Below are 23,926 nucleotides of genomic sequence, written 5' to 3'. Positions count from 1 at the left end.
AAATTAGGAGCTGAGTTTGAATGATATTTTTTTTTATAATTTTTATTTTAAATATTTTATTATGGTATTAATTTAAATAAAATAATGTTTTGAAATACACTTTAATTATGTATTATTAACAAATTTAATAACATTTATTTATTCGTTCAATTACACTCCAACTTACCTTTCGTTTCCAAACATCTCATTAAATTTGAGAGAAAGAAATAGAAAGAAAGTATAAATTGAAGGGCCAATATATTTAAATGTCAGTTAAGAAATTCTTACTAAAAAACTCCCTCATTCGAATCTAGAAAACAAACATGATGATTCACACAGCAATGAAGTCCAAACCAAGAAATAGCCATGGAAGCCGTTGAATTTTCAGTTTTCTTTCCACGATTCAAATTTCATTCATCAAAACCCTAATCTACCACCAATGAAACGCTATAGCAATTCATACAATTCTCTCTAAACAACTAACAATTCAACAGTTAGATCGAAATGCTCTTCATCTCTTCAACACTCACACTCAAAAATCCCGATCGATCTTTCCATGAGTGATTCACAGAGCCTCTCCGCCACTACATCCTCCTCTTCTTCCGCTTCGATCGTCTCCGCCACTGCCGTTGCCCAACAGGTACTTAGTTCGACAATATCCGCATTAATCTGACTGTTTTTATTGACTTCATCATTTTGATCTTCAGAATGTTATCGGAAGTGGTGATCTGTTGACTCAGGAGGTTTCGCGGCGTTGGCATGACGTTTTTTGGTCAGCGATTTTCTTACTTCACTCGACTGCGATCGGTTGTGTTCTTGCTGTTCTTGGACTTAATAGGTTTAGGAAGAAGGATAGGCTTAATATTGATAAGTATACAATGGGATTTCTAGAGAATCAGGCTGGTTTAACTGAGGATTATTGGCCTTTATATGCGGTTGCAGGGGGAGTAGGGACGTTTTTAGGTTGTATTTGGTTATTGTTACTTGGTTCACGAGCAATTCAAATGGTGAAGGTTTCTGTTCATATCTTGACCACTTATCTTGCTGTGATCAGTGTTTTATGTTTTTGGAGTCATCAGATCTTTTGCGGTGTTGGCTTTGCAATAGGGGCTGGATTGCAGTTCTTGTATGTTATATCTGTTATAGACAGGTAACGAATAAATCGTTCTTTGACTTTCGTATATTGCCTTTGTAATCTTCTAAATTATTTATTTGAGGTGGTCTTAGAAGTGTCTAGAGATGGTTGATATTAAGCATAGATACAAGTCAATGATGTCTAAAGATTTTGCAAAATAAGTTATGGTTCATTTTCTATATAGAAGATATAAGAATAACTTGAAAGGTTGTTCGATTATGGATTCATGTCACTCTGCTAAATCTTTACATTTCAACTTGGCTGACTTAAAATTGTTCATCTGTCATTTGTCTAGACTTCCATTTACAATGTTAGTGCTTCAGAAGTCTATTAAGATGGCGTGGAACCTTCCTGAGCTTCTAAGGGTATCATGTGCGTTCATGCTACTAATGCTCGTGTGGTTAGCTTTATGGTCTTTTGGTGTGGCTGGTGTTGTTGCTTCAAGTATGGGTGATGGTGGACGTTGGTGGCTTCTTTTGGTGAGGTGCCAACTGCCAAGTGCTTCTCTTTATATCGTCTTACAATTTTTAATTTTTTTTTTTCAGTTTTGTATGTGATTTTCTTCTGTCTTTGATTTGAATGTATACTGTTATTTGTGTCTTTAGGTATTTTCTGTTAGTTTGTTCTGGACTGGTGCTGTACTCTGCAATACTGTTCATGTTATTGTATCTGGGATGGTGTTTCTTGTCCTTATCCATGGGGGTCGACAAGCAACATCTATGCCTTCTAAGCCGCTGATCAAGTCCCTACGTTATGCTGTTACTACATCATTTGGTAGCATCTGTTATGGTTCACTCTTTACAGCTGCTATCCGGACACTTCGATGGGAGGTGACCACCTTTTTTTCTTCGTTGTTGTTCTCTCTAGTGCTAGTTATATCATGCATGAAAGCATATTAATATTATGCAGTTGTATTGAACAATTTCAGATTAGGGGGCTCAGGTCAAAGATAGGGAATAATGAATGTCTCCTCTGCTGTGTCGATTTTCTATTTCATCTTGTGGAGACACTTGTTCGTTTCTTCAACAAGTATGCGTATGTCCAGGTAATCTTGAAATTAAATTGTGTGAAGTTCATTCCCAACATTATATTCATCCTCCCTGTGTTGAGTCTAAAATTTCTTGGACTTAAATGTGCTTTATTCCTTAATTGTAAGATGATGGGATATCATTAAACTGTAACCATTAAGGAAAATCAGTTCCTACACTTGTATAAATAGGTTATTATGAGAATAATATATCAAAATACATCTATTTCTCTCTTCATTCAGAAATTCCACAGGTCTTATATAAGAGGATAGGACCCCAATTCAGAGTTATGATTGGAATAGTGTACTCTATCCTCTTGACCTATATTGGATCTAGTTCTCTCCTTTGTTCTTTGTGTATCATCTCCTCTTACTGTTACAAATATGATTGAAGACTATCACAAAATAGGTATTAAATATGTCAAACTAATCGTATTGATGGCTGTTTTGTTATGGAAAATTGTCAGAGATAAAACAAAATCTATATTTGGCTAAAATTGTGATCACTAAAAATTACTGAACTATAATCCAAAACAAATGGCACAATTTAGGCCCATTCTTCCAATAATTCCCAAAGTCCAAAAACACAAAAAACCCACAAAATGTGATTTGTCATAATTACCCTCTTGTCATTACACCCAATCCTCTTATATCAAGGGTAAAATGGTAGAAATGCAAATATAATGTGGATTAAATTATGAATTTTCGTCTAATTCAATTACACTTTCCATACCAAGTGCAAAAAAAAAGTCACTCGCTATTAACTTTGACGACTTTCCAATTTTGTAATCAGATTGCAGTGTACGGAAAAGGTTTCAATCATTCAGCTCGAGATGCATGGGAGTTGTTTCAATCAACTGGAGTAGAAGCACTTATTGCCTACGATTGTTCTGGGGCTGTTCTCTTAATGGGTACCATCCTAGGTGGACTTATTACAGGGACTTGTGCTGGAGTTTGGGCTAGGATTAAACATCCCGATAGGATAATAATGGTGGGATCTACAGCCATGTTAATGGGGATGATCTTGGTAAGCCTACAAAAAAAAGTATCTTAAAAATGGTGATTATAAAAGTTAAGAAAATAAAACTTGATGCTCTTCTTTCTTTTGTAGGTGGGATTAGCAATGGTAGTGGTGGAGAGTGCTGTAACATCAATGTACATATGTTATGCAGAAGATCCATTGTTAATACACAGATGGGATGCTGAATTCTTTAACCATATGTCGGAGACTCTGCACCAACGGCTTCAATATAGGAGTTCTAGGGCTAGACCGAGGGAGGTACCTTCTAACTCTCAGCTTCAATCTCAAAGAATCCCGGTTACCCCATCTCCATGAGTTTTATCATCATGTTTTTATCTAAATGTACCTTCTATAGTTATTTCCACGTGCTCAAAATGAAGAAAACATATATATATATATATATTGTTAAGAATTATGTTTTGTGTTTGTCCTATTGGTGGATTTTCTTAAATTTTAGGATAGAATTTTGATGTAAGGAGTCTTAGATTTTAAAATTGCATGTCAGTTATCCTTTGCAAAGGCCATGTATACTGACTTTTAGGTAGTTTGCTGGCAGTTATTTAGTGGCTTATTTGAGACAATCTTTTGTACCAATTTTTCATTTTAATAGTCAACTTTATATGATTAAACAATGGAAATAGTTTTGTCGAATTCCCACTATGAACGCCATATTTGAAGTGGATGGTCATGTTAGCTTCCTCAGGGAATAAACCCTGATTTTAAATTCCTAGAATACCCAACAATGTGACCTTATACGAAATTGACACATTTTTGTAATGAAATCTTGTGTACTATGCTAAAGACTATAAACCATAACAAATACAAATTGTCACACATTTTGGCCAAAGACATATTTTACAATTTGTTGTAGGGGAAAGTAGTAAAAAAACAAACAAAAAATACTCTATTGGGTATTTCTTTATTCAATTCTTGACATCCACTGGCTTGTATATTTTCTTTTTCCCATTATATCTCCTCCCTGCCAAAACAATAAACGAGAGTTCGGTTAGATAAACCAGAAAATGGAAATCATTAAGGCCTTGTTTGATCTAGGTTATATTGGTAAAGAAAACATTAGGCATGTTCCAAATATAAGATTTTTTGGTTGGTAATTTTAACTATATGGTTTTGATAAGTAGATTGTACAAACAAGGCCTAGGCTTCTAAGTAAAGAGAACATACTTGGTCGATTTTTCCTTCTAGAATTGACAACATCAGGTATAAAAACCCCTGTTCCATGGCCCCCATTGTTTCTCCTAAAGCTATCAGAGTCTTGGAAGTGGTTGGACGATAATAAAGGGGGTCGGTTATCTTGAACTTGTTTGTGTTCTTCCTCCTCCTCTTCTTCGTCTTCAATAAGAAGCAATACTTGTCTTCTGAGTTCTTGGTAGAATTCGTCAGTTTCGTCAATGTCCATACCCATGTCGAAGTTGGATATGAGATTGTTTTCTCTTTCTGATATTGATAGAAAGGTGTAATGGTTATTGAACTCCATTTTTATGAAATTTAAGTCATATGATTATAGAGTTTATATAATGTATATGTGTGTGTGTGTGTGAAAGGAAAGTATAAGGAAATAGATAGAATTGGTAATGGGTACAAATAAAGGGATAGTAGATTGATGGAATTCATACCCCAATTTTACTAGTGGATTCACACTATTGGAGGACTGTTGGATTTTATTAATGGGTTTGGCTAAAGATGGTCTTAAAGTTGTCAACTTTGAATCAAATTCTAAGATTTGTCAAACATAGTATACATCAATTTGGAGTATCAAATTGTTTTCATGGGTCAATGGACTTTGAACTGCCAAACGTGTGGATTCTGTTTGAATAATTAAAAATTATATTATTGATCTTAAATATCATTGTTGTCATTTTATCTTTGAATAAATTGAAAGTATTTATTATCAACACTATTTTATGAAATTAGACTCATATAATAGGAGCAATAAGATGACAAAATTTAGCATACCTACTCTAAATAAGATATTATCCTTCTACTTAAATTTGTTTTTATTTAAGAAATCAAATATTTTTTTTTATGTTCTATACCTATTAACACTATCGACTAAATTGGGTTACTATCATTCTTAGGAGTGAGAATAAAATTGTTAAATCATTAAAATTTATATTATGTTGTAAGATTTAGTTTAAGATAACATTTGAGATATATTATTATTATTTAATTAATAAATAAATTATTAAAAAAAAGGTATAGTTATTATTAGTCTTTTTTTTTTTTTTTTTTTTAATCTTTAAGTTTTTAATAATAAACTCAAGTGAATGTTGCATTGATTACACACATATTCTATCTAAAGATATATTGTTCTTAAAAGTTCAAACTTACTTCCATAATACATAGATTATTATAATAATGGGTAAGATATTATAACTTTCAAAATGAAATAAAAATGAAAAGTAAAAATCTTGAATACAAAAATAGATTATAATTTTTTTTGATTTTTTAAAAATAAATAAAAAGAACATGAAGAAAGAAAGTTACAGCCACTTTCCTTTCCTTGTCTTGTCATTCTTGTTCTTGTCCGGGTCTTGACCGCCATAGCCTTCTTCTTCTGGTCCACTCAATGATTCTTTGAGTTTTTCTTGGTTTTGAATTCGGTGCCGTTTGATTCTCGTTTCCACTGAAAGAAGACTGTTTCAACTTCAAATCAACTTCCAATGAATCTCCACCCATTTCAGACACATCTTCTTCTTCCTTCAAATTAGAAGGATTCTTCTTCAAACCCTCATCATCATCATCATCTTCAACCCTAGTCTGATTCTGATCCAAACCCTCATCTTCTCTTTCAACCATCTCTTCATCCTCGTCACTGGATTCATAAATCTCTTTACTCTCGCTGACCTCATCACTCCGGCGACGGTGGTGTTGGTACTGAGGTTTGGAGAGTTCTACCGCCGCCCTTGCGGCGGCGGCAGCATGAGCAGCGGATTCAAAAGCCGCCTGTGCTGCATCAGCCACATCTTTGTATTGTCTCCCTGTTTTCATTGAATCTTTAAATTCATCCTCCAGGTTATTATGGGTTTCTTTGATTGGTGATTCATTATTATTATCCGGTATGACCTGCAACCATTGATCGTATTCATATGTATTGTGAATTCATGATAAATGGAATTTGAAGAGGAGTTAATTAGTATTTTGTACCTGTTCATCAAGATCAATATTGGGTGGTGGTGGTGGTGTTATATCTTGAATTTGCAACACAATGTTGTTTTCTGCAGCAATCTCGTTGAGTATTTTCAGTCTGCTTTTCAAATCTGGCTGTCTGGGAGATAACTTTATAACCATCTAATTAAGAAAAGTCATCAATTAGAATTAGGGTTCTTGAACTTGTGAGAAAAGATGCAATTGTTGATTAAGATTATACCCAAACAAGATAATATACTATTTATCTTAAAAAATACTTTATTTTTTTATTTTTTTTATAAAGGGTAATGTATATTAAAAATGATAAAAATCGTGTTTAATCATAAGTTAAAAAATATGACAGATCAAACAGATAAAAATAAAGAATGTAGAAAAATAGTTAACTCCCTAGCAGACTTTATCCCCTAGCAGACTTTATCGACTTCCAAAATGAATCATATGCATTGAACGACTACGATTAGTAAATTTTTGATGATTTCTCCTCAACTAAATAATCTATCAAAAAATAATTAATAATTAAGATGGTAACTCAATTAGGGTAGGTGGTTAGCCGCCAATCCAAATAGCCAAAGGCATAACTCTATAAATATTCTTATTCTGAGTCAAATATCCATACACTAGACAACTAATAACTCTTGTATTCTAGTCCTACTTTGGCGAGTTTCGATTTCCTCATATTTACGTAATTCAAGCAAATAACTACTGATGTGAATCTTAGAACTAGAGATTTCGAAACTCTTCAAACCCAATCAATTATGTTAATCTCATTACATAATATCTCGATCTTGACACAAAAGATTACACAAACTAACTTTTAATCAGATTTCAAAGGGTTTTGGACCATTTACTGAAAAACTAATAAGTGTTATTATCTAAAAAAAAAAAAATTAAGATATATAAAATTTTCGTCATCTCAATACAGATCTTACATAGATCCATCAAACATGTCAATAAATTGCGAGTAACAGAATATCGAAAAATAAAATCTTCCAAAAACGGATTAATTTTATTTGTTTTATAAAAATAATAATAACTTATATTAGTGATTTTTAAGACAATTTGCATATGTAAGTCGAAAATAAACCTGGCGGTTGACGGCACAGTTATTGCGCAATTCAATGGCTCGAGCCGCAAATTCTTTGCCATAAAGATTAGTGAAAATGGCTCGAATCTCCGCAAATTCTTTGCCATAAAGATTAGTGAAAATGGCTCGAATCTCTTGAAGTTCTGGAAATTCACCACACCTTGAAGCTGCATAAATCAATGATGATACAGCTTCATTCACATCTTCAGGACATTCCCTATAATAATAATAATAATAATTGAGAACTCATTCAAAGTCAATAAGAATTAAGCTATAGATAATAATATAAACAAGTAATTAATTAATTAAACCTGCTTTGTTCTTCAATAAGATGTATCCTTTCCAAGATGATGAAACAATAACCTTCTACCATAACAAAAACATCAATCATATTCTCTTCTTTTATCACTTGCTCAACACGAAGAAGGGCTCGATCGTGATGAGTTAGGTTTAGAAGCTGGATAACATCGGATCGAGAAAGGGAACAACGAGCTTGACGTTGGTTCTTGAGGACGACTAAACGTGATAGAGCAAGGTTTAGAAGTGGCTTAAGTTGGTTCGAAGATTTCGAGTTCTTCCCCATTATTGCATCGAATTTCTTACCCATTTTCGATGTTAATAATAATAATAATGTAATTCGACTTCCTAAGACTTGACAATCTTTATATATATATAAAGGACTTTTGGTGTATAAAAGCGTGTTCAAGGATTTCTTATAATCTAAGTCATTGCAGACAAACATACATTGACCCTTCAAACGTTTACATTTTCTATTAAACTAAAAGGCATCACTATCATTAATTAATATTTAGTACAAATATTTTTTTTATTTGTTCAATATGTAATTGAATAAAAAACAATATTTGTTTTCTTAAACCAAAGTTTAATTATTTGTAGGATCAATTTAATAGAACTCATGATTTATTTACTTGTTTTATGTATAATTTTCTCTTTAATGAATCTAATTTTTCCAAGCCATCAAACTCTAATTCCTTAAATGCTTGGAGTGAAATTAAATTTGAAATATTTATTTATTTAATTTATTTAATTTATTTTAATATATTTTATTTAAATTATTCAAGATCAAATAAGGATTTAAAAATGATGCCTACGTTGAACTTTCGACATCAGTCTTGAAAGCCCGTGTGGGGAAGGTGTCTTCAATGACAGCTAATTCAAATATAAAAATATTAATAATAAGTCACTTTCTTATTATTATAAATAAGTCACATTCAATTTAAATATATTAATAAGTCTATGTATGAATAGTACAAAATTAGAATAGATAATATGGGTTTTAATTTCAATAAAATTGTTTGTTTAAACATTTAAAATAACTAATTTTAAAATTACTTTATATAAATAAATCGGGGCTCACTTTCAAAAAAAAAAAAAAAAATCAATTTCATCTCTCACTATAGAGAAATTTATAATTCTTATTTAATGCTTTATTTGATAATATATATTTCTTAATTAACTTTTTTTTTTCTCAAACATATAATTATATATTTCTTAATTACTTTTATATAAATATATTTTATCTTGTATATAATATAACTATATAATAAGACTACAAGAATCTATGTCCATAACATTTCTTTATTTTAAAATAATAATAATTAATTTTTCATTCCAAATTACTTTATTTTTATTTTACTTTATATCATAACAATATATATTTCTTAATTTTTTTTTATTTTCTATTTATTATATATAATTTTTTCTCATTAATTTTATATAAATATTAAGTATAAAATTAGTGAAATATAAAATTTTATTTATAATAATTTGATAATAAAGTATTGAAGAGAGATGATTAAATGTATTTTTTTTATAATAAAATAATTTAAAAAAATTATTAGATGTAAAAGAGAGAAAATGAGGTGATTGGGTATAATGCATTAACTATTCGCTACAAATCTATATATATATAATAATGCTTAATTTTTAAAGTGTCCGGATTGCCGGGTCGAGAGCTGTGGTTAATTTGGATATATGTGAGAGTAAATGGATACTTGAGTCGGATTGTGGGTTGACCCCCCCATAAACTTAAAACGGTTAAAAATAAAATTAAAAATGTTATAGGTATGGTTTGAACATGCAACCTAACAAAACAAATACAATCTTTTAACCAACTAGGCTAATAACACTTTATATTTTAAATTCAACCCAAAATTTGATAAACGCGTGATATTTTAACAATATAAATTCAATTTTTTAACTAACTAATACATATATATAATGATGCTTAATTTTTAAAGTGGGATTGTCGGGTTGAGAATACTTGGGTCGGATTTTGGGTTGACCCGCCCATAAACTTAAAACGGTTAAAAATAAAATTAAAAATGCTATAGGTATGGTTCAAACTTGCAACCTAACAAAACAAGTACAATCTTTTAACCAACTAGACTAATAACACTTTATATTTTAAATTCAACCCAAAATTTGATAAACGCGTGACATTTTAACAATATAAGGTTAACTTTTTAACTAACTAATCTATATATATATTGATGCTTAATTTCTAAAGTGTTCGGATTGCCGGGTCGAGAGCTGTGGTTAATTTGGATATATGTGAAAGTAAATGGATACTTAGGTCGGATTGTGGGTTGACCCGCCCATAAAAATTTACCGTAATATTTTTTTCACGGTTTTTTATATTATTACTCGTGCAAATGCACGGGATACATGCTAGTTAATATAATAACAAACTAATGAGATTTTTACTCGCATATATATATTCATGTTTTTTTTATATATTTATAATATTTCTTTTATTTATGAGTTTGGTTAATTTTTTTATTAATATCATAATTTATGAAAGAGTCACATTTCAAATTTATAACTAAGATTTGAAAATGCACAGTTAAATGAATGATAATGTATTTGTGAGTATGTATTTAAGAGATAAATATGATTATATGCTAATTTGTTGAGACCTAATCCAAAATATTTTTTATATTTATATAATATTATTTCGAAGTTTTTATTTATAAATCTAATATTAACCCACCTTTAAGACACATATATTTTTATATTTTCTCTTATCATTAATATTACTATTTATATTTACATAAAAAATATATATTATTTTCATTTTTTAATTATTTTTATTTATACATAATATATATATATAATAATAATTTCAAGAAATTATTATTTTCCATATTAATTAATATATATATATATATATGAAATTAAAAATTGAAACTTAAAGACAAATTAATAAAAATTGAACAAATTTGTCATAAATAATATAATCTTTACATGATTCAATCAACTTCAACATATAAAACCAACAAAATAATATTATTCTCATTAATACTCAAACTGCATATAATTTATTATATAATATCTCAATTACATAGTTTAAGATGTCTCTTATTTAAGTATGAATATTTTTGAATCACCAATTATACCTATTATGCATAGTGCCATTTTTTAAAACTTGAAAGAAACCATTTTCTTCAATAACCCATATGCATTGGACTAGTTCCGAATCATTGCTGCACAATTTGTCTATAGATTTATTATACATGTCATAAGTTTTAGATTTACGATTCCAATCAAACTTACAAAAAATTGATTGAACCGAATTGAGATTAAATCTCGATTGAAATTGTTCACCTGGAGAAAGGTTATTAGATCCAAGAACATCATCATTTGATACACAAGTGACGAGCAGCAAATTAGGAAGTTTATTGAAGATGTGAATGCTGTAATAAGCACTAGAGGAGCCAACTCCGGCTTGACTTAATTTTGTGGCGCATAAAAGAGCCAATAGGAGAAATACATAGTACCCTTTAATTGGAGATGAATCAATGTAATTCATAATGAAAAGCAATTGTTTCCACAAAGTCTATAACTTAATATAATGTAATTTTGTTATTGCTTTCATGTAAACTAAGGTATTTATATGCACTTAAGATTATATGTATATATAAATTTAATAACAAAGTTTTTACTCACTATTTAATAATTAATTTATATAATATAAATATTGTTTAATTTAATTTGTTATTATTTTTTTTATATGAAGTCATTTAAGATAAGATAAAATATTATTTCTAATTAGTTTATATATATTTATATTTATATTTTAGTAATAACCTGGTGTTGCCACTTTTAAAGTTCGTTTTATTTGATGAAGAAGATTAATTTTTTTTATCTCTTACTATTAAATTATTTAATTTTTTAACTAAAATATTTTTAAAAAATACTTAATTTTATTAAAATTTAATATTAAATATTTATCATACAAAACCCAAATAACCCACATTTTATCAGACTATTTTAAAAACAAAAATCTAAAAAACTCAAAATCAAACAAGCTCTACAGAATATTTATCAGAATTTGAAAAGGGGAAAAAAAAAAGAAAAAGAAGATATTTCTAATCTATTTGCCCTTCTTCTTCTAGAACAAAATAAAAAAACTGTACTTTCGTCCCAAAAATATGTACATATACTAACCTTCATTACCAATATTCAAATGACTTATTTTAAAACGAGATATTTAAATAATTTTGTCTATCATGAATTAAAAAAAAATTAACAGGTAAAATTAATTTGATGATCTAATCCAGTAGGTTATTTAAAGTAAAACAAACCAAGTTTTGTTATAAAATACCCAATTACAATTATATTAAAACCTTATAAAATGATTATCACCAAATATATTTTAATTTTAAAAAATATGTTTTGCAATTTTCGTAATAAACCAATAAAAAAGAAAGACGAATAATCATAAATTTTACTGGAAAAAAAATATATGTTTTGCAATTTTCGTAATAAACCAATAAAAAAGAAAGACGAATAATCATAAATTTTACCATTTCAATAATGTAATATAAAATTATCTATGTGAATATATTGAAAGATTTTGTTACAAATTTCGATTTAGTGTAACACTTGAATGAAACCTCTATGTATTATGTAATTTTATATATTTGTGGGCTAATAATAATTAATTCTAGTTGAAGTTATTTGTAAACAAACTAGAGAAAAACCAAACAATAAAATTGTTAGAAAAATTATTCAACAAACAATTTTTCAATTTTCATAAGATAAAAATAATCAAAATTTATTCTAAATAAAGACTAATATCATGATTAAACATTGAATCATTTTTAATCAAATAGTTGTAAAATTTATTATAATCAAGAATAATGCAATGCTTAGATTTTAAATTATTGTTAACCAAATATTTTTAAAATTTATCATAACTCGAGAAATACTATGCTTAAATCCTAAATCATGTTGAATCAAATGTTTTAATATTTTAAAGTATCTTAAATCAAAGATCACATTATAAAAATATTAGAATTATGATCTCAGCAACTATCTTATATAAAAAAAAAATCACTACTAAATTTTGCTTAAGAAAAATAAAATTATCTTAAACTATTTGATTTATTTTTAAACTGTCAATCTTAATCACTTTTGACAACAAAAAAATGTTACAAAAACTTCAAAATTAAATCAAATATAATTAACTTTTAATAATTATTTCAGTTTCTTTAACTAGATATTATATCAATTAATTCAAAACCAAATTTTAACATAATCATAAATTTTATTTATAAAATTATATCAATTATATATATATATATATATATATATATATATATATATATAAAGAAAATAATAAGAGAAAAATATTATATATATATAATTAATAAAAAAAGATAACTAAATTATAGTGAAGACAAAATAATATAAATTAAAAAATAAATTAAACTTAAAAAGAAAATTTGAGAAATTTTCATGGAGAAGAAATATGATATAAATATAATTAAATACAAATTATATCATTTTTCATGTAAATTATATAAACTTTGTAGACGAGGTCATTTTTATCTCAAAATTTATTCTCAAACTCAAAATAAAAATAATTAATAATTTTTTTTTTCATCACCAAAATATATAAAAAAAAAAAATAACACTAATAAACATTAGTCTCCTCATCAACTAGGTTCTACATCTTTTTTAATAAAATTATTTTTTCATGACATTCAACAATAAATTGAAAACTATTTAATTCAACCTTAATCTATTAGAAAAACTTCAACATACAAGTTCCTATTATATTTACATATAAAATCCAACCCACCAACTATTATCAAATGGAAATAGTATATATCATTTTGTTTACAAGAAAATCTCTAACGCAACCATAACTAACTGTACCTAAAAATTATTATGAAAAATGAGAATTACTGTTTCTACAAAATATAGAGCTCTATTAGAAACTATCCCAATTTATCGGTCTAGGACTATTTGGTTCAATGTAAGTCACCAATAACAAATTTAACAAGTGGTTTTAGAAAGAAAAAAAAAGAAAGCAATATTTATATTAAGATTAAAATTGATCAAATCTTATCTAATATGTAATGTTTGACATCAATTCTTCAATTGTTACCAACATTAAATCTATTTAGAAACTACTACTCGTTTCTATCAAGGTATAATTTTAAAAAACAAACTAAACATTAAAAGTTCATATTGTTCATTATCAAAATTATAAAATATAAAAATGATAAAATGTCACCAACTAGAATATGATAATCCTAATATCCATTTAAAAAAATGGATGAATATTAATAATATTAGGCGACTTTGCATGTGTTCTAAGCATACTATTAAGGATCATGAGATTATGTCGATTAAAAATGTACCATAAAATCACAAAATATAATAATATATAAAGTTAAAACCTAAACAAAAATGAGAAATGATATAAATTAAGGTGTTTGGTTAATAAATTTGATTCCGTAATTATCTAATACTAATAAATTATTTATTCCTCTAACTTGAAAAAAAAAATCATATTATTATTTTGATATTCTTCACTTCTTTTTGCATGATGTTCACTTTCACCCACATAATTATAATTATAATTATATATATATTATTATAATAAAAATAATAATAATAATTTTAGTTTGTTTATCAAAATAAATTATTTCAATTATTTAAATAATATTAAAAAATTATTTAAAATAAAATAAAATATTAATAATAATTACAATAATTAATCATAATATTGTCATTTTTATATTAATTAATTTTAAATAATTAATTAATAATAATATTGTCATTTTATATAATTAATTTTATTATAAATTATAATTTTAAATACATATATATATATATATGAAATTAAAAATTGCAACTTAAAGACAAATTACAAATTAATAAAAAAAAATGTACAAATTCTTTATAAATAATATAATCTTCACATAATTGAAGCAATTCAAACATAAAACCAACCAAAATAAATATTATTCTCATTAATTCACAAACATTAAATGCTCAAACTCATATAATTTATTATATAATATCTCAATCACATAGTTTAGAATGTGTCTTATTTAAGTAATACAAACATATTTGAATCACCAATTATACTTATTATACAAAGTGCCATTTTTTGACACTTGAAAGAAACCATTTTCATTAACAACCCATATGCATTGGACAGGTTCCTTATCATTGTTGCACAATTTGTCTATGGATTTATTATACATGTCATAAGTTTTGGATTTAAGATTCCAATCAAAACTACAAAAAAATAACGTCGATTGAATCAAATTGAGATTAAATCCCCATTGAAATTGTTCTCCTGGAGAAAGATTATTAGATCCAAGATTATTATCCTTCGATTCACAAGTGACGAGCAGCAAATTAGGAAGTTTATTGAAGATGTGAACATTGTAATAAGTAGTGAAGGAGCCAACTCCGGCTTGACTTGATTTTGTGGTGCATAAGAGAGTCAATACGAGAAAAACATAGTATCTATTAATTGGAGATGAGTCCATGTAATTCATAATGAATATTAGAACAATTGTTTTCCCAAGTGTAATATAATGTAATTGTGTTATTACTTAATGGTAAACTAAGGTATTTATATGCACTTAAGATTATATATATATATATATATATATATATATATATATATATATATATTTATATATAATTACTTTAATAATTAATTTATATAAGATAAATATAGTTTAATTTTTTTATTATTTTTTATATGAATTCATGTATGATAAGGTAAAATATATATTTCTAACTAGTTTATATATATTTTTATTTTTTTCTCATAATTTAAATATTATATATATATATATATATATGTATATATATATATATATGTATATATATATATATATATATATATATATATATGTATATATATATATATATATGTATATATATATATATATATATATTATCACTCATCCTATAAATATATATATTATTATTTTACTTTATTTATTCATTCATTCACAACCTAATTTACTTTAGTGTACAAATTTTAAATTCAATTTTTTTTATTTAGTTATATTCAAATTCATTATTAAATATATATATATATATTATTATGTTTATTAAAATATTTAAATTATTATTTTTGTAAAATTAATTATTTATATTTTGATAACGCTACATTCTTTTCTTGAAAATCGGCGAGAATGGACATTGAATTTATTGATTTTCTTGAGCATTTATGATGAAATCGTTAACCCTAAATTTTATGTTAGATGTTTTAGTTGATGAACATTTTGTAATTAAGTTTAGATTTGGTTTTTTTATACTTTGAATTATCCTATTTTTGTAATGTTTTATTATTATATTTAAATTATTCTCATCTATATAATATTGGATGAAAAATAATAAAATACAAAATTTATATAAAATAATAATTGAAAAAATAAAATAAAATTATATATCCTTACACTATTCTTTTTTCAACCAATTACATAATGCTATATCATCTATTCTCTTATTCTCTCCCTACATTCGGTCTAAAAATATATATTTCATAATTATTTGGTTTTATTTTTCTCTCGTATATATATATTCTCTAATCAATAATTTTATATAAATATATTTAATTTTTTATTATATATATATATATATTATTTACTAATCAAATAAAATATATATTATCTTATCAATAATTTATATAATTGAGAGAATAATTAAAAACAAATATTAAATAAGCTTCAAATGTGTCACCTTAATAACCAACCAAACACGAAAAATAAACTAATTCTGAAAAAGTTTTAACTTTACAAGTAATCTTATAAAATATAAAATCAAATAAAAAAAAATACCAAAATCCAACATTGAAATCACCCCTCGAGTAATAACCTGGTGTTGCCACTTGAAAAGCTCATTTTATTTTATATAGAAGATTAATTTTCATTTTTTTTATCTATCTTATTATTTAATTATTTAATTTTTCAACTAAGATATTAAAAAAAATATTTATTTTATTAAAACTTAATTTTGAATATTTATCATACAAAAACACCCCAAATAACCCACATTTTATCAGACTATTTAAAAAAAAATCAAACAAGCTCAACAGAATATTTCTCAGAATTTGAAAAAGAAAAAAGAAGATATTTCAAATCTATTTGCACCAAAATCATGTACATATAATAACCTTCATTTACCAATATTCAAATGGCTTATATGAAAACAAAATATTTAAAAATTATTATCAATTGTATACACATATAGAAAAATAATAAGAGAAATAATATATATATATATATAATAAAAAAAGATAACTAAATTATAATGAAAAAAAGTGAATATAAATTAAAATAAATTAAATTGATAAGAGAATTTAAGAGAATTTTATAGATGAGAAAAAAAAAATAATGTATCATATTTAAAATTACATTATTATTATTATTTGTATGAAAATTATTTAAATAATTTTTAAATTTAATATAAATATAATTAAATAATTTTTTTTTTTATATTATATAAACATTTTGATTTATTTTATATTATTTTTTTCCTTTATATTATATATATATTTTTATAGTGAGACATTTTAATAATATAAATATAAATTTAACTTTTTAATTAATTAATATATATATATATATATTAACCGGTAAATAAACTTAAAACAGTTAAAAATAAATTAAAAAAAAATTGAACTTGTAATCTAACGAAAACAAGTATAACTCTTTAATCATGTGATTGAATATGATATCTCAAAAGATAATAGGTCGATATCAATTAAAAAATATGAATCAAATATTTATTGACCAAAATGTGAGGTCACGATTCTAAATGTTAAAAATATGAATCAAAATATTTAATTGAACAAAATAAAAGTCACGAGATGATATGTTGATAAGACGTGAGAAGACAAATTATTTTATCGAAATAAATAAAATATAAAATGAGAATATTTTATTTAAGGGCAAATTACCTGAGAGGCCCTCAAACTATCTTGATCGCTCACTTTTGGCCCTCAAATTAATTTTTGAAACAAATCGCCCCTTCAACTTTTATAAAGTTCACCGATGGCCCTCTCTGACACTAATGAGTGGTATGATACTCAACTCAATAATAGAGTGCTATTAAGCAGAGAAGTCCAGGCCTCCCCCTGTTTTTTTCGCTTTCCTACAAGGGAGGAGGCTTGTCTAAAATGCACATGGATGCCAGATAGAGCAGAATGTGCATTTTTCGATGTAGTGGATTGGAGACAGCCATATATATATCGAGTATTTGACAAAAGGAACCTTACCGGATGATAGATACGAAGCGAATAAGCTAAAGAAGATGGCCGAAAGGTATATCGTGAATGATGGTAAGCTATTCAAAAGAGGCTTGAAGCCAAAGATAGCGCGATTCCGTGCCAAATATCCGATGAGTAAAGGCCGATCGTATACGTCAACTTTTTGGTTAAACTTAACCGTTTAAGTTTAAAATATTATTTTTTTTATATATTATCTTTAATCTTATATTTTATATTTATATATATAATTATTAAATCGCTTATATATAATATTATATATATATATATATATATATATATATATATTATTATAAATTTTATATAATTATTAAATCTTTTATATAATAAATAAATAATATATATAATATTTATTTTTATATATATAATTTATATATATTATCTTTAACTAATTTATATATAATATTTATATAATATATATTTAAAAAAATAATTTAAGTGTTAAAAGTATTTGAGTAGTTAGAAGGTTACAATTACTTTTAATAAATTATTTTTAATATATATAAAACAAAGTTTAAAAATAAATTATATGAATTATCCTTAATCATTAATTATATATATATAAATAAATTTATATAATTTATAAAATATATATTTTACTAATTTGAAAGATTAAAAGTAATTGTAACCTTCTAACTACTCAAATACTTTTAACACTTAAATTATTTTTTAAAATATATATTATATATAAATTAATTAAAGATAATATATATGAATTATATATATATAGATAAAAATAAATAATATATATATTATTTATTTATTATATAAAAAATTTAATAATTATATAAAATTTAATAATAATATATATATATAATATTATATATAAACGATTTAATAATTATATAAAATTTAATAATAATATATATATATAATATTATATATAAACGATTTAATAATTATATATATAAATATAAAATATAAGATTAAAAATAATATATAAAAAAATAATATTTTAAACTTAAACCGTTAGGTTTAACTAAAAAGTTGACGGCCACCGGTAACCTTTATAAAAGTTAAAGGGGCGATTTGTTTCAAAAATTAATTTGAGGGTCAAAAATGAGCAATCGAGATAGTTCGAGGGCCGCCTAAGTAACTTGCCCTTTATTTAATATATTATCCGTAATTTATTAATATATTTATTAAAATATATTAATAATAATTTTAATAAAAATAGTTATAAAATCTGACACAATCACCGAGATATATTTTAATTCATTTTAAATTCATTTCTTTTCTACACCATCTAAATCATTTTCTATTATGATTTATTTAGCTGAATTTATTCGGATAAATATAAGGGTGGTTTCTTACCATTTTTTAAATACCAGAAAATTAGTAACAAAACTGCAGATGACATCTTTCTTTGGACATAATAGTTAAGAGTGTTTAATCAAAATAATGAGGAAATTTAACTTCACTATAATGTTAATCATTGCAAATCTTTCGAGAAACTTAGGCTGTTTTTTTACAATGAGATTGTGGCAATTCAGGTCGTCTATGCTGAATCAAATATGATCATCAAAACCCACAAGTAGTTATCACTGTATATAATTAACACATCCAACCACATTTGTAGAATTCAAACTCACTATAAACAATTTCATACAGCAAATGAAATATATTTTTTCAGGTCAATTAAAGAATCTTGGGCTTTCCTTCTGCAATAGCCTTATATTAACAACATATTCTGGGTATTTAGATACAAACAAGTAATTTACATCTGCAATGATGTACTAAAGACTTGAAGTAGACATTTAGAGCTTGACCATGGGTTCCCCCACATTATACATATTTAGGCCATTTTGGAAACTACTCTTCACATTTTACCTCGGAACTCGAATTATATCAAAGACCACACAATCACAGGTAGGTGTAACACTGTTAGAATCAATATCTCTATGTAAATATGCATGTTAGAAACTATATATGGCTGTGATGATGACAAACTGTCATTAAGGCATTGGAAATGCACCTGTAGCTAAATTAACTTTGCATTCGGCATTATGAAAGCGAAATTTCTTAAGTTAATATAAGCATACAATAATATTGAAAAATCATATGCCTGGGGACTAACATTGCAAACACAGTCATCAAACATGAACCAAAGAAAGAAAGAAAAAACAAACAGATAACAGCTATAAGTGATAGGTATGTATGTCAATTCACTTCTAACAAGTAAAGGAAATTATAATGAGAGAAGACATTATTTATCCCTAAATGCAGGATTTTTCTGCAGATAGAACATCAAGGAATAAAATTGCATAAGAAAATAAATACTACTTACTATTATCTATCACCAGCTACAACAGGTCAATTCCTTTTTCAATCTAACTATGAGTTTATGATTTATTTTCCATCTTTTCGATGTATCTTCGTAATTTGAGCCTTGTTCAAGTAGAAATTTTCTTCCATTTCTATATGAATTGTCAAATATGCAGGCAGTGCATACCTTGTGACAAGTCAAGCATATGAAAAACAAGCCATGAATTTCCGAATGGAACCTGAAGTATTTGGAGTTACTTAGCATCCAAAATGAGATTTCATGTTCAAATCAAGTCAAGACATTATGACTTGAATAAAATTTGTTTGAGGTTGTAAATTGAAATCAAGTCATGTAAATTGAAATCCAAAATGAGATTTCATGTAAATCAAGTCAAGACATTAGCATCCATTTCTATATGAAATTTGTTTGAGGTTGTAAATTGTTTCAGAATATGAATTCAATATTCATCACAATATAAAGAAAAAAGAAATACTGATATCTAACTCTTCATATTTATCCTACTCTTCTTATTATAGAAACCAAAGAACATAAAAGTTACAGACAAGATGAGAAAGAATACATGGAAAGCATCACAATCTCAATAAGACTTTTAACCTCCAATGATGGATATTATGATTATATGATATCATAATGAAGGGAACTTAAAGCATAAGCATGCCTTGAAAATCAAAAACCAATTCAACTAAGAATTACTTCTTCTTTCCTGTAACCAAGAGTTTATTCTGAGGAAATTAGCACGACATCTGCAGCCATTACACATTACCTTAAACTTCAGCTTAAGACTTTTTTTAGTGGAAATCAATCGTGAGACCTTTGCTCTTTTGGAAAAGACACTTTCCACTTATACTACATAATGGGTCAACTCAAATAAGAAGTATTGAGTCTGATGAAACAAGAACAAAGGTCAATAATTTACAGCACATTACTCTACTCCTATTCTATTTAGAAAACACATTCATATCACATGGAATCTTATAATGATCACTTTTTGAGCTTACATTTATTATTTTCCTTAAACAACTTACTAATTTGGTATCATCATCAACTTCTTATATATCACCTTGCATACTACTTTTTGATTCTCGTGCCACATTCTCCATCTCTTCAACAAAGAGTAGAAGCTTGAGATGCTAATCCGCCTCAATAAAAATCTTGATATGGTGTGGACCTTGGCTTACTATCCCAAATCTAGAGAACATCATCATCGAAGGGATTGGGGTAGACACCAACATCTAATGCCAACAATGGTACATAGGCCATGGTGGTCAAGGCTTAGATCATCATAGGTTGCAAAACCTTCTTGTCGACGTCTTCCGTTGTAGGGTCTGATGCATGAGCCATGTCCTAGGTGAGGTATGGGCACCACTTTGACAATTTTCTTGATAGAATTTATGACTAAAATATGGACATTTTCACAGCTTTTATTGAAACTATTCATAAAATTGGCAAAAAAAAGACGACACTCGGATGGTAGTTTTGGAGTCAAACATGCTTACAGGAGCCATAAAATATGTTGATATCATCAACCACCCCTTGTTGCTCATTTTACACCGAGGTTTCAAGGAAATAATATGTTGATATCATCGAGCACCATGCTGCTACTGCTCCTCCTTACCTCTATCGCTTAACCAATATAGCAACAAATAGAAAGGATTGGGGACACATGATTTCTTAATAATGCCATAGTGGCTTTAAATATCAGCTAAGAGCTTTTCAACCATGTACAAAGGCTCATCACGTGGAAGGGCATTTTTCTACCATAAAGTTATTCTAAAATCGGCCCAAATAAAAGGTGGAAAATTTCTCATCCTCCCTAAACTACTTGTCTAGATAAAAGAAACGATCCTCAAACAAGATGAACAGTTGTACCTCTCTCAACCCCCTATGGGAATTGTCACGGCTCTACAAGCGTTTTCTCACAAGCATTTACTGATTCGCAAAGAAACAAAGAAAGGGCATTCACACAACATATGAAGCCAACTTGCCCAAGACATTGGTCTTTGCTATCCCGATTTAAAAAACATCCTCATCTTATACTGTTAAGATCCGTGTTGTGGTTCTTTCCATTGTGAAGAACATTGTCCTATGGAGCTTTGTCACGATGAACTCCGATGAGGGCCTGGCCTTCGACGCAATTGCCGTCATCACATGGGAGGAAGACCTTCGTCGTCCACCTCTAGCTCGCCCCCTCGAAAATCAACATGATGTTCTATACTCCTAATTCTTATGGAGGTGTCTTTATGACAAACAGGGCACTCACTAAAGAGAGCTTTCTCTCTCATAGCAAGTTTGTTTTTAGATGCCTCTTCCCTCAATTACAATTTAAGATTAACTCATTGCCTTTTAACCTAACTACCTTTTAACCTAACTTTTAGGAGCATATACATGGTCAAATTCAAGAAGTTTCAAAACCGTTGTTTAATCATTTCTCATTCAAATGACCAACAATAGACAGGTTACACATATCAAAACGATAATGCAATGAAAAAGGGAATGTGGCATGAACCCATGAAAGATCTAGAATCATTGAAGTTAATTCCTTAGCATGAAATAAGACCATATACGGCATGCTTCAATAAAATGTTTTCTTTCAAATAAGTTTCTACAAGTTGGTTATCAACTTAAGCACACCCATAAATTATGATACTCCAATGACCCAAATAATGGCAAGTAGTCAACGCGATCATGAACCCAACATGAAAGACCTATAACATTGTTGCTTATATTACAACTTTTGTTAATAAGGGAGCAATATATTAGATTTTCTTAAAAAGTGTGTATAAAAAACCAACTTGTACATACTAAAATCTAAATAAGTATAGCCAGTGTTCACTACTACCAAGTACTAACACAAGGTGACTTGGCTTGATGATTGAGTTGTTTAACCGAACAACGTCAAGGTCATGTGTCCAATACTTGGTGAGGACATTGTTTGCTGTATTAGAAGTCATCATCTTAACAACTTTATTGATACAAACTTTAACAACTCAAGAAAATTTAAAATAAATTGTTCCCTATTGCATACTTTTTCACCTCCAACTGGAACTTGTGTGCAAAAACCTCCCATTGAAAAGGAAAAAGCTCCCATAGTTGCAACTCCAATCTAAAATGTTTATGCCCCACCTTGTAATTTATGATAATGAAACAGATTGCAACATACTTTACAATGCTCATGAGCTCCCAATGTATACTTTCCTCCCTACCTTAATGTATGCATGGGTAATTTCTCAAAACTTTTAAAGGAAATAGCTAGCAGTCCTCTTTATGAGGACTTAAATGAGATAGATAACACACTTCTTGGTTTTTGTTCTGTTTGGAGTTGGTTGCAGGTGGCTGTTATAGATATATTTTTTATATAGAATATAGAATTCATCAGCTTTTGAACATACTTTATGTTGGTCATTATTGTGTTTTGCCTTCTTTTATTCCTCTTAGGCAGTCCTTAGTATCTTTCATTAGTATAAAATATTTTAAAAAAAAAGAGGTATGCATGATCTTTCCGCGCTTTCTAATAGAAATTTTGCAATGTATCATGTATAGTTAACTGTCTAAGACATGGAAAATAATGTAATGAAATGAGAACCATGAACATCAGGTATTAGATCATAAAGGTCTAGCCGTTATCCACAAAACTGAACATGACACTCTTCAAGGA

At 27.0% G+C, this 23,926-nt stretch overlaps 2 protein-coding genes across 2 annotated transcripts; one reads left to right on the top strand and one right to left on the bottom strand.

Annotated features, from left to right (window-relative positions):
• Positions 1–297: 297 nt before the first annotated feature.
• Positions 298–3,790, top strand: LOC124934403 (CTL-like protein DDB_G0274487). Its single transcript, XM_047474929.1, has 7 exons — positions 298–619; positions 687–1,129; positions 1,410–1,593; positions 1,720–1,944; positions 2,043–2,159; positions 2,935–3,168; positions 3,253–3,790. Exons 1-7 carry the CDS (start codon positions 536–538, stop codon positions 3,475–3,477), a joined length of 1,512 nt encoding a protein of 503 aa, XP_047330885.1. The 5' UTR covers positions 298–535; the 3' UTR covers positions 3,478–3,790.
• Positions 3,791–6,309: 2,519 nt separating this feature from the next.
• On the bottom strand, positions 6,310–8,059 carry LOC124936366 (vacuolar protein sorting-associated protein IST1-like). Its single transcript, XM_047476862.1, has 4 exons — positions 7,726–8,059; positions 7,547–7,631; positions 7,415–7,501; positions 6,310–6,471 (listed from the first exon to the last, which is right to left on the bottom strand). Exons 1-4 carry the CDS (start codon positions 8,019–8,021, stop codon positions 6,310–6,312), a joined length of 630 nt encoding a protein of 209 aa, XP_047332818.1. The 5' UTR covers positions 8,022–8,059.
• Positions 8,060–23,926: the final 15,867 nt, after the last annotated feature.

This window comes from Impatiens glandulifera, chromosome 4, assembly GCF_907164915.1.
Source record: "Impatiens glandulifera chromosome 4, dImpGla2.1, whole genome shotgun sequence".
NCBI lineage: Eukaryota > Viridiplantae > Streptophyta > Magnoliopsida > Ericales > Balsaminaceae > Impatiens > Impatiens glandulifera.
This window is presented reverse-complemented; position numbering and strand designations above follow the sequence as displayed.

Bases quoted from the DNA above. Each gene is read 5' to 3' on its own strand.
- LOC124934403 (XM_047474929.1), top strand. From the start codon at position 536: ATGAGTGATTCACAGAGCCTCTCCGCCACTACATCCTCCTCTTCTTCC. The intron at 1,130-1,409 runs GTAACGAATAAA...TCATTTGTCTAG, and splicing joins GTTATATCTGTTATAGACAG to ACTTCCATTTACAATGTTAG. The intron at 1,945-2,042 runs GTGACCACCTTT...GAACAATTTCAG, and splicing joins TCCGGACACTTCGATGGGAG to ATTAGGGGGCTCAGGTCAAA.
- LOC124936366 (XM_047476862.1), bottom strand. From the start codon at position 8,021: ATGGGTAAGAAATTCGATGCAATAATGGGGAAGAACTCGAAATCTTCG. The intron at 7,632-7,725 runs GTTTAATTAATT...TTATTATTATAG, and splicing joins CTTATTGAAGAACAAAGCAG to GGAATGTCCTGAAGATGTGA. The intron at 7,502-7,546 runs ATTCGAGCCATT...GAATTTGCGGAG, and splicing joins AATTTCCAGAACTTCAAGAG to ATTCGAGCCATTTTCACTAA.